The following is a 12,580-nucleotide window of genomic DNA, read 5'->3' as shown; positions in this document are numbered from 1 at the left end:
AGAATGGAAGCTGTGGCAAACAGGTGTTTCCTGTAGCTCTCAGTCACAGCCCTGCTAGCTAGGAGAATCAAGACCTTCTGAATCACAGATGATAAAACGCTACTTTGTTCACACAGTATGTGCTCTGTGCAGTGAGTCGAGTGTTAGAATCGAGACGAATGTGTCAGGTGTGTATGGGTAACTACACATTACTTTGAATGTTTCCCTTAAAAATATCATTTTCCTATTTGTAACTTGCATTTGATAAATTTCTAGAAATATTATAAGCTAGAAATTATCCATCTTGTATTGCTGAATAATAGTACTGGGGTAAGCTGCTATGGCAACAGATGTACGATCTCTGGATTCACGCATAAAATGTTCATACAGTAACAGCTTTTTGGATACTCCTTCAGTGTACAAGCAGGAAAGTATACTGAGCTATCCCAGTAATCTCTGGGAAGAGAGCAGCTATAAAGTAAACTGACATTTTTACTGCACTACATTGTTTTTGAAATATTCATAAATGCATCTCTCACATTAAAAAAAAAAAAAAAAAACAGAAAGAACACAGAGACCAAAACAACAGTGTTGAATCACTGACATGAAAACATTTGATGAATATTTATTATAAATTAGTATTTACATTATACTTACACTTGGAAATTCAACCAGTCGTGGTTTGGCATTGCCAGTGTGTTACATATCAAATCAGGTAACCATCCTTGTCCATCAAGCAGCTAATTACTTTTTTCTTCTTCTTTTTTAAGAGCTTAAATTTTACAGAAAAGGATCTTTCTCTTAGAAATATATTAGGTTCAGATGACCTTGACCAAAGGTCAAATGAATTGTTCACATTAATCACCAGGGCTTTGATTTAGCCTTTATTTTTCAGTTTGGAATTCTCTTAAAAAGAGGGGAAGATGAAGTAGAATTCATTTTATTATCACCATTATCCCTATGTGGCCAGTCCACAGGCACAGGTCTGTAGGTTGCTGACTAACACAGTGTGTGTCTGTCACAGACAGACATGGGTCAGAAGTGTCCACCATAGAAGTTCAGTTCATACAGTCAAGTGTACAGCTACAAATGCACGCTCCTGATGATGATGTCTGCCTGGAAACAGAGTTTTTGTTTGCAGACGTGTAAATAGGAAGGCACCAATGGAATAATTAGAGCTACTATAGAATAAACTGTGAAGTGCCTATCACTTCATAACTTTAAGAACAGGTTACAAAAACACCTGAAGGGGTGTCATAAGTGAAGCTGTTTGGGTCAGGAAGATGGGTCAGACTGAATTCTCTATTTCTGAGGCTCTGCAATCCCTGTTCTTTCAGTGTTGTAAGCAATAGCTTCACACAGGCCCTCAGGTAGTAAGGTAGATTCCAGGGGACGAAAGTTGAAATGAGATGTCAGGCAAGGGGGAAGAAAGAGAACATGTGGAAGAGTGTCATACACTCTTAGTCATTTTTCTACCAAAACGTTTTCAGTGTCTATGGCTCATTGAAATAAGTCTTTGGGAAAAAAGTTTTTTTAAAAAAAAACTGTAAATTATCTGGCACACATCTGCACTGTACAGATATTTTTACTTAATATGTGCTGGAAGATTTAACTGGTAGACAGTAAATACATTTTTATGAAGCAGAAAGATGTTTTAAAAGAAAAATACTAACAATTGTGTTTTCCGAATATAAGAGCTTTCTAACTGCAGGCATTCAAATACTATGCATTAGTGTTGCTATATTGGGAAATATGCAGACTGGGCGTGCTAATTTCTGAGAATATTTGTTCACTGGCTATTTGCAAGAAGCGGCTGATGACAATGTCCTTGGCCTTGGTGGTCTCCATTTTTCTCTCTCGTGATATCTGCGTGCTGATTTGGTCTACATTAGTCATGATGAGCTCTGAGGCCAGGATCTGAGTGGGGGATGCCCTGTTGGCTGTGCTGTCCATGATGTACTGCTTGTACAGCTCCATCAGCTTCTGCTCCAGGTAGTCGTTGAGGGCTGAGTCGGAGAGGGGCTGCTGGTGTGGCACCAAGCTCGCCACACGCCAGCACGATGAGAAGCCTTGGGCCTGCTTGCGGCCCATCTCACTGGGGGGAACTGGCACAGACTCCATAGGCGGAGGAATCTCTGAGGACTCCAGGAAGGGGCCTATGCCGCTGTCACAGGTAAAATCGGTTGCCACTGAGCTAATAGGCACCACACAGTCCCCAGCTATGTGCAAATCACTGTAGTTCTTGCAAATGCTTTTGCAGGAGGATGGAACCAGGTAGGTGTCTTTTCTTGCCAGCCCTTCGCAGACATCCATAGCTGGAGATGTCTGCCCTTCAGGCAGTGAGTGCTGCATGGGCTGTAGGAGATTGTCTTTCTGCTTTCTGCTGTGTTTGCTACCTCTAGAGTGAACTGAAGAAATGCATTTGCCAGCAGATCTGCATCTCTGAAGGAGGCTTTTTCCTTGTGCTTCATCCCTGATGGAATAATTAATGGACCTCATTTCATACACCACTTCATCTACTGCTTGGTTGTTGCAGAGCTCAGAGTCTTCACAGAAATAGGCGATTCTGTAAAGGTAGCCTTCCGACAGCATCCTTCAAGAAAGCAAAGGAATCAGAAGCAGACAGAAAAATGACAAGAAATCATTAGTTCATTGCCAAGTCATTGAGTGGTGATTATACTCACAGGTCTGTTACTAGCTGCAGATATATCTTTCCAATTTGGGCATTAACAAGTGTTTGTCTGTCTGGGAGACTTATTGAAGTGAATGGTTTGTTTCCCTATTGTGATGTTAACTCAATCACATCAAAGTATATTCTGCATAACATAGTATATGGTATGGATAATACACCCAAAGACAAGTGAGTTGGGAAGAGAGGAGCAAGTGGTTTGTTACAGTAATAATTGCGGTAATAGTTTACATTTAAATATTTACATTTTTGCCCATGATTTCAGTTCAGAAGCCAAGGGTTTTCCCCACCCTTCCCAAATGCTTTGAAGCGACTTTTATTGTGTGTAGTTTGTCACCTGTTTCTGAACTATGTTAATTTTAGATTCATATTTAGAGTGTAACTCTGTCTTTTCCATACTGATCAATGACTGCAGGTGTGGTTCCCTTTTCACTAAAAATTCTCAGATTGTGAAATTAGCATTTACTACTTCTGCATGAGGAACCTAGACAGGCTTGAGCAGTGGGCCCACGAGAACCTCAAGAGGTTCAACAAAGCCAAATGTAAGGTCTTGCACCTGGGTTGTGGCAACTCCCACTATCAGTACAAGCTGGGGGACGTAAAGATGGAGCACAGCCCTGTCAAAAAGGACCTGGGGGTACTGGTGGATGGCAAGCTGAACCAGCAGTGTGCCCTCACAGCCCAGAAAGCCAGCTGTATTCCTGGCTGCACCAAAAGAAGCGTGGCCAGCAGGGTGATGGAGGTGATCCTGCCCCTCTTCTCTGCGCTGGTGAGACCTCACTTGGAAAACTGCGTCCAGATGTGGAGTCCTGAGTACAGGAGAGACATGGATCTGTTGGAGCACATCCAGAGGAGGACTGAACACCTCCCTTGTGAGGACAGGCTGAGAGACCTGGCACTGTTCAGCCTGGAGATGAGAAGTCTCTGGGAAGGGAAGACCTGATAGCAGCCTTTCATTATCTATACGGGGGCTATAAGAAGGAAGGGGACAGACTCTTTATGAGGATCTGTGGTGATAGGACAAGGGGGAATGATTTCAAACTCAAAGAGGAAAGATTTTGGCTGGATATAAGGAAAAAGCTTGGTGGTTTTTTTTTTTTTTTTCAGTGAGGGTGGTGAGGCACTGGCACAGGTTGCTCAGAGAGGTGGTGGATGCCCTACCCCCGGAGACATTCAAGGCCAGGCTGGAGGGGGCTCTGAGCAACATGACCTAGCTGTAGGTGTCCCTGTTCATTGCAGGGGAGTTGGACTAGATGACATTTAAGGATCCCTTCCAACACAATTCTATGATTCCATGATAAGCTGGATGGAATTGCCTGTAGTTTTAAGACATTAAAATGTCAGTGGCATAAGCAAGGATTTTTGGAGGCATGCATTCATCAGCTCTGAAATCATCTTTTTGGTTCTAGCAGTCACGCTCCAGGTACTGGAGCTGGTAGCTCAATCTCAAAGTCTGTGCAGACATGTTGTCAATGAAAGGTAAGACTCACTAGCAGGGAGAGAAATGTGTCTGCGCATCACCAAATGTTCTGCCCAAGTTTAAGCAGTTCCACTGCCACATAATCGTTGTTAAGTCCACCTTTGTGTCTTTTATTTAAACAGATGTCAAGGAGATGATTCACAGGAAGGATGTTATAAATGAATTGTGTGGTCCAGCAAAGAGAATGTAAATCTTAGTTACATAGATAGATTTTTCCTTAATACAAAATATCTTGTGATAGAGAAGCAAACAGATTGTCTTTGTATTAACAGTGATTACTTCTTTCACTTACAGTTTAATCCATTCATATCATTTTAATCCTTATGGGTATTGTCTGTGCAGCATTTGAGCATATGTCGCAGTTATTTATCAAAACACCTGCTGTAAAGGAGCACTATAACTCACACTGTGAGTGGAGAGGTGGAATCTCTCTGTCACATGCCATACTACTTCATGGTGTTGTTGACTGTTAGATTCTTCACTTACAAGAGTGAAAAGATTTTCATTTCTTCATCAGGCTTTTCTTGTGTTACAGTTGCTTGTGCAAAATGCTGCAGTAGTAATAAATGTTGGCTAAATACTGACTATGGACTTTATGCAGATGTTGGCAAGAAGACAGCATGAGACTTTCCCCAGAAGGGAAACAAATCATTTCCACATTATGAAAACAGCTGGAAGAAAAATAAACTTCCTTCAGAAGGAAATGTTCATGAAAATTAAATGTATCCAAACACTTGCTTTGGTGACCCTGGAGCCCCTCTGCTGCTGCAAGTTGTGTGAGATTTCCCACAGGCAGGTAATACTTAGTGAAATATAGTCTATTTACATGAGAGGCAAAAGAGAACACATATATCTAGGGCTTGGCATTCCCTGGGGTACCTTGCTGTCGCCTTGCTTCAGATTTTAGCTGTGGATGAAGTACCAGCACAGAGATCTTACCCAAATGCTTGAGCTGCTCAGGCTGTAAGCCCACCTCCCTCTCTTCCTTCTCCTGCCTTGCCCTCCTTGTGCAGGGCAAAGTCTGTTCCCTTCCCTTGCTCACCCTGGGCCAGAGAGATTTAGTGTCAAGTTATCACCAACTTAGGCTAGCTTGAATCTGGAATTGTTATACACTTATTCCTACGCATACTTTCAATGTTGATTCTGAGAAATGAGTGAAAATGGAACATATGGCCTATTCACTTTTTAACTAAAATGCACAAAGCCATGTGTGCCCAGGTAGCATGTGACATGTCTGTCTTTCCTACTGCCCAGATGTTTCTGTCATAAGGTGATGCATGAAGGAAATGAAACTGCTGGTTTCATTTCTTCATGCTGCATTCTGCAGTACTTGTTTTCAGAGGTTTAGAGCACACAGTCTGAGACTGGAGTAATAGCAAATGCAAAAACATAAGGCTTCCATCATGCCTAGGAATTGCATGTTTGGCTCTCAGAGTTACAAGGCTACCCTCAGAAGGCTGCAAGGGCTGTGGCACTCATCTGACAACATTCACAGAACTGCTAGGAAACCTAACTGAAATTTTGATAGGCAGTGTTCAGAGCTGGAATGCTAAGTGTGTCTCTGTCTGATGTCTGCCTCTGGTCCTAATAATATATAACCATGTGTCATGGTTTTGTGATTTTCGGTTATTGGTATTCCACATCATAACATCATGTAGTGGATATACCTGGTTCTCAGAAGAGAAGGACTACTACAGTCCCCACAGTACTTTGCTCCTCTGTTACCATTTCCCAGCCAGAGGGAAAAGATAAAAGCTCACAGTATAAAAACTTGCAGATCACGAGACCTCGTCCCTTTTTCCGCCATCTCTCGTCTTGGCAGCACCTCGCTCTCCAGCCGTCTTATCGTCGGTAGTAGAGTAAGGCCTACCTTGATTTTGGGACATTCTCTCTCTCTGTATTGGATTTATCAGCTTAAATTGTAATTATATTGTATTATAGTGTGTTGTTTTGCATTCCGATATCTTATTTAGTAAATTAGTTTGTTTCTCCTCAGATTGTTGCCGCTGTTCTTTGCTCTCAGGGCCATCTCCTTACCCTTTTCCCCTTTTCCCTTTTCCCGGGGCGTGGGTCCGTGGATCCCCCGTCCCCTTTGTCACGGAAGTGGGCTGAACGCCCGTAAACTGTTGACACCATGTCACATTATTCCATCACTGCTGATGGCTGGGCACTCAGCTGGGTCACCTTTAATTCTTATACTTTATATCAGACAGGGATGACAGTTCTCATTAATTCTGCTTTCTTGTGTCCCTTCTCTTAATCCCCCTTTTGTGCCATATACATGTGTATACACTGAGATTCCAAGTGCATGGGAATTATGTCTATTGCCTTTCAATATTTTGAGTTTCATGCTCCTTAAATTTGACATTCACTTCTCTTCTCCTGAAAATAATTGCGTGATTTTCATTGCACGAGGAAAAACGGTCTTGTTTACAATATTGATCTGATGCACTTTGCATATGAGTTGGACAAACAGATATTTCCTTGTGCAGTTACTGCGTCAGCAATGGGAGCTATCTGCATCTTACCTAAGCACAGATTGCAGTGGAGACAGAGGGAGAAGGCTGTCTGATTTACAGTCTTTGCTATGTTACCATAGTCTTTATTACTCTCAGAAGCTCTTGAAAAGTCATATTGTCTTCCCTGGGGTTTTTGTTCAGTTCTTCAGAGGAATAAAAGCCTGAAGGCAGGATGAATGTTTAAAGTCATGTGGAGAATACAGTCGTATTGCTATTATTTTCTAAGCGGCAGCAAATTTGCTGGAATATAATGCTTGGAGATGGTGCCACTGTTTGCTTAAAGACCTCATATTAGACTCTGGGAGCAAGCAAATAGAATGGGAGTTCTTGGCTCAGGATAAGCAAAAAGCTTAAGGAAAGCCTGAGAAGTGTACACAAAGTTATATGATGAATTGTGACCTATATAAAAGAACTGAGCACGATCAAAAGTTGCTAGGGAGAATGGAAAGAGCATAGTGCCAGCTGAGATCATAGCTCAGCAGGGAAGGGGACATTCTTTAGCAATGCAAAAGGAGGGAATTGTAAGCTCACAGAAGAGACAAGCCTGTTTTGAAATGGAGTATGTCTGGCTTTCAGCTCTCTGAATGAGACTCTGAACAACACTAAAGTTGTGCTGTTGGTCATTTCAGTTCAAGTTATAGCACAGGGTGTAGCTTTAAGTATAGCTTAGTTAAGCTGTAGGTATTGCTTAACTAAGTTCTAGCTGACTTACTGGATTGGACTGTAATTAAAGTCTCCTTGTCCTGAGGGAACCCAAAGCCCATGGATCCATCTTTAGTACTTTTTTTCCCCAATCTTAACAGACACTTGTATAGACTATGGAGAAACTGACTCTCTCATCGGGGTTTGAGATCCACCTCAAACATCAGTGCATGCATGCAAGAATTCCCCTGGCAAGCAGGATAGGCTGGAGCAGAGAGCCTGCATATGCCTGCAGGACCCAGAAGTCACCTTTCACCAGCTCCTGGGAAGCTAGCATAAGGAAATCAGGACAGTGAAGAAAGTAGTGAAATTAGCTCTGCATATGGATGAGTGTAGCCTTTCCTTAATGCATGAAACCCAAGGATGTTTAGTATCTGAACCCTGTTTGATAAAACATTATGTCCAGTGCCCAGAGCTGGCTTGGGTAAATGTAATGGGGGCTGCTTTTTGAGGGTGGAATTGTCCTACTTAGCCCACAGTAGAAGAGGACTAGCAAATAGGGGCTTCTACACAAGCAATGGAATGCTACCCACTGTGCATGTATCTTCCTCTCCCTGCTGCTATGGAAGATCTGGGACCTGTAGGGCTGCACCACAGGGTTCTGCCAGCAACAGCAACAGTCATGAGCCAAGCCCTTCTTGACCGCTCCCCGCAACTCTCTTAGCTCCAATCCTTTTGTCTTCTCTCAAAAAAAAAAAAATTGAGTCCAGCTCATCTTTACTTGCATGTCCATAGTTCAAGAGATGCAGAAAAGCTAGGAGTTCCTCCCCTGCAAGGAATATTTGAGCTACTTTGCGGGGAACAAATAGAGAAAGTTTGAGAGGATTATAATCCTGTGTATCTCCTTCCCCAGTGACACAACACACCTTATATGTTCATTGTAATGTTGAATGTTCTTGTTTGACCATTGTCTACCCACTGAACTCCAAGAGCAGCTAGCTTCTCTCATTTACAAAAAAGTCTTTTAATATCTGTTTGACTGATGCTGTACCTTTAAGTGGAGTTTTGTGGGGCAGGCTTCCATAAAAATACAGCAAAAACTCTATGGGGTAAACTGAGCTTCTTGAGCTCTTAAATCTCTTCCCATCTAATTCTGTTTCATTAGTTGAAGTTCCTTGAAGCCTTGTACAAAGCAAGCCTGATTCACCACTTTTCACTCTTCCCTTCCTTAACCATCTATACCTACACAAAGTTATTTAGGACACCATCTATTTGATTTGATAGCGTTTTACATCTAATACACAAAGCTTTAAGCAGCAGTAGAAAATGAGGCAGGAACAGATCAAGCTCCACGTTCGTAAGGGCAACTTGTCCACACAACAGTTCTATACTGTGCTCTTCTTCAGGGTGGAAGTCATTTCATGTTTCTAGATTTCTGTGTTTATTTTAATGAGCTGTTGGTTGTTGCTATGACTGAACTATTTGGACTGAAATATTTTGTATCTAAGCAGTTGAAGTACAAGGGACTGATAAAGAAGAGAATACACTTTGTAGAAGAGAAAAGGATGAACAGTAAAGCAAGAAAGACAGAAAATGCTGAAGGATCTTTCCTGGGAGAAGAGGGAAGAAATAGTGCATTAACAAGCCTTGAAACATTAATCACATCTGCTGTAGAGTGTAAAAAAAGGAGGGGAGGGTGCATGTTGTGTGTGGATTTGTATCAAACCAGAATATTGGCTGTAAATCAGGAAAATACAATGACAAAATATTTTTAGGTTTGTTTTTTTTTTCCAAAAAAGTCTCAACATTTTTCTATGAACATATTTTAATATAAATCCCATTTCATCTATTATGGTGCCTATTTTTATTTCTAGTCTACAAATTGGGTACTCCACTCTTAAGATGATTTGGATAGCATGCTACCATGTAAAGAAAGACCAAAATAAATACCATAGTTACGAATAAAGCAATACATCTGGTAAGACTCCCTTTAAAAGTACTTTGAAGTACATTATTTTGGTAGGACTTTACAACAGTCTTCAGAAAGATCAGAGGATCGATCAATTTTTTTTTTACATTCACAGACACAGTTAATCATGGCTCTGAAGACAGACGGTTCTGAAATGCTCTTATTGCTTCCTAACACAGCAGAAATTGCATGTGGACGGTGGCTGAGACTCTGCAAACACACGCATGCACTCAGAACAGTCAGAAAAAGCGTATCTTCATTTTACCAGCTACCAGATGTGATCCCACACAAACAGAACCACGCCACCCTGGTAAGCAAGAGCAATGTTTTCATATCTTTATATAACGCATAGCGTATCTTAGTTCTTACCTCTGAAGATCAGCAGCTGATCAGTGCAGAATACTGGTTGTCTTACAATCAGTTTAAAGCTTCCTGTGAGTCTGTCCTACCCTAAAACGCAACCTTCTGTTTTTATTTCCTTTTCAAATGCACTTCTAAGATGACGTGCTTTATTTCTAATCCTCTATAGTGCAGAAGTATAGAAAGAAAGTCCCTTAGGAGATGAGGGGTTTTTATAACTGAGTGAACTTCAACATGCTTGACTTGCTTCCTCTTTTACGTCTAAATGAAACTTTGTTAAGAAACTGTGTATTGTTAAAATAGCCGATTGCAACACACTCAGTCCATGTGCAGCCGGACTCCTCTTTATTAACTTTATTTATAATATACAAAACAAACAAACAAAAACAACAAAAGCCTAGTGAATTGAACAATCTTAGAGAAAGTACTCATATTTTGGTGATTTGTGGCATACCCCACTTTAACCATTATGCATCATTTTAACAGAGATATCAAGACATCTAGTTCAAGAATTTCATGCCAAATACACGTGCCAAAGCAGAGATGCACTCACAGCAGCTCTATTTTGTTGTCTTCAGACCCTCTGACATCTCAGCTTCCACCAAACAGCACAGCTTGGCTGGTTAGTGAGGCTTTGCTTTTGCAGGATCTGCAAAACCTGTCCTGAGGAAGGTTAGACCCAGTGTGCGCTCGGTACCTCAGTGCCTGCCATACCCAGGCAGGCAGCATCTCTTAGCAAGGGCAGCATGTTAAAATTCATTGGACAAGTGGAGTTCACTCTCTGAGCTTGAGATGCATGAACAACAACAATGGTTTTGTGATTGGTGCTGGAGTATTCCTTAAGGGTCAAAGGACATTTACTGTTTGAAGGATGTAATGGCAAGTCCAATGCATCAGGAACGTATTCCCATCCTCAAAAGAGAGAAATGCTTCAAGTGAGCTGCTCCACCAAAGAGGTTTAATATAAATCTCTGCTTAGCATGGGCCTGCTTTGTCAAACAGTTCAGGGGCAGCTAGCTGCTTGCCACCTGTAGGTGAAATGTCTGTTCAAGAAATTATAAATGGAGAGCCTTTGAGAGGACCTATATTCCATAGCTTTTTCTTAAAATTAGTAGTAGGAATAAGTGCAGATAATAAATCAATTTTCTTGTTTGTATATCCAAGCAGGTATGTATGCACTACGTGCATGCTCTTTTCTCCTCTCATACTTCACAAAAATTGAGACTTCTCTTGTCACAACTCAGAGATCTTTTCCTCTTTCCCTTCCATCTCAACTTGTCTTCATTCATAATTTTTTTTTTAACCTTGAGTGGTCAAATTGTTTTACCTATATTTTTTTCCAAAAGTCATAATACTGCTGCACCAGCGCATTCCAAATGAAGTACCTTACTCTACCAGTGATCCCATTGACTGCAGAGAGTATGTTGTCATTTCCTTGCACAACTATGCATGGGCACATAAGCATATAAGCCCTGTTATTTAATCTGTAGTGTATGATTCACAAGTGGCTTGTAGTGTCAAAGGGCAGTGTTCAGGGTTGGTTGGCCTCTTTCTATTGACAATGCCTGTCAAAAAGCCAAAGATTGTTTCTTCTTTTCTGAAAGATAATTCAGATATAGATGATTTTTAACAAAAGCAAGCAAATAACAAAAAATCTAAATGCCACCGGCTTTATTTAGACATCTCTAGCCTCAAATAAGGAGGATAAAAGGTGATCTACTATGTATAGACTGATAGATAGATAGATAGATAGACAGACATATTTACTGAGACTGAAGTACACAGCAAATACTGTGAAATGCATCAGGGCATTTCAGTCAGCAGCAGAGAGCAGCTTGAAACTGCATTGTGCTGTGCAGAAAGCAAACTGTACCTATTCTTTGAGCAATGGAGCTTATTATTTCCCATCTCAGCAGCCAACTTGACTAAATGGGCTATCAGCAGCTATACCTGTTGTGTTTGCACCTTGCAGATCTTTTTAGAATCCTCTGGGGTCATTTTTTAAGCTTTCTAGGATGCAAAGACATCAGTCAGTTCTGCCCTTATACACAGAATTTGTATTGTGGTTGGACTAGTCCATTTTTTAAGAAGTCAGTTTGCACAGAGGAAATTCAGCAGTGCTTTTTATTTTCCTGCATTTTTCCCCAAGATACATTCTTCCTTTGTACATCGTTAAACTTTCAAATTACCCAAGTAAAACGTGAAGATTTGCAGGTTCACTTTCTTTAGTTTTGTTTAACGCTTTGCATACACTGAAAACTTCTTTAAATGCTCAAAACTCATAGAAATATTTTCTGAAAACAAGGTGAAAAATATACCTTCATTATCATTTTCTGTTTGTAAATCTCAGTACACGTAGCAAATGCACTTCTGGCAGTAAACAAATTAAGCAGCCGTTCCAGATCACTACACTTAAATGCTACTGCAGAATAAAAAATAGCTTGAGCCTGTATCTCAATTCCATAGTGCCGGATCACTTCTTACCCCAGGAATGCCAGCTTCTTTGAACACAGGGTATTACTATGCATTCTTTGCTTCACACATCTGAAATGGTTACTCCTATGCTCAGTTAATTAAGTAATTACATCCAGTGTATCAGATAGAAAGGCATCATCATTAGATCTCTGATAAGACTAATCAGTAGATCTAGGAGGAAATTCTTTGGCTGCTTGAGATGTACTTCCACCATTTATTCAATACATAATATTTATTTTGTACAGTGCAGTACCTGGAGTGGGGACTCCCGCAGCCAACAGCGTAGTCCTAGAAGAGGACACTGACAGTGGTTCGCTGATGTTGTCAGAGCAGGGTGTAGCTTACCATTCTCTCCTCCCCTTGGCTTTCTTCTCCCAAGAACCTTTTTCTGATTTTTTGCCTTTGGGAGAGCTCTTCATTCCCTTCTCAGCAGGTCTCCTAATTTAATAAGCTTAACCTTCAGCAAT

General features: G+C 41.0%; 1 protein-coding gene across 1 annotated transcript; it reads right to left on the bottom strand.

Moving 5' to 3' along the window:
- Positions 586–9,832, bottom strand: C1HXorf21 (chromosome 1 CXorf21 homolog). The gene is made up of 2 exons (XM_021408300.1): positions 9,648–9,832; positions 586–2,572 (listed from the first exon to the last, which is right to left on the bottom strand). The coding sequence occupies exon 2, from the start codon at positions 2,569–2,571 to the stop codon at positions 1,702–1,704; it is 870 nt and encodes a 289-aa protein (XP_021263975.1). The 5' UTR covers position 2,572; positions 9,648–9,832; the 3' UTR covers positions 586–1,701.

This window comes from Numida meleagris, chromosome 1 (assembly GCF_002078875.1).
Source record: "Numida meleagris isolate 19003 breed g44 Domestic line chromosome 1, NumMel1.0, whole genome shotgun sequence".
NCBI classification, from domain to species: Eukaryota; Metazoa; Chordata; class Aves; order Galliformes; family Numididae; genus Numida; species Numida meleagris.
This window is presented reverse-complemented; position numbering and strand designations above follow the sequence as displayed.

Bases quoted from the DNA above. Each gene is read 5' to 3' on its own strand.
- C1HXorf21 (XM_021408300.1), bottom strand. From the start codon at position 2,571: ATGCTGTCGGAAGGCTACCTTTACAGAATCGCCTATTTCTGTGAAGAC.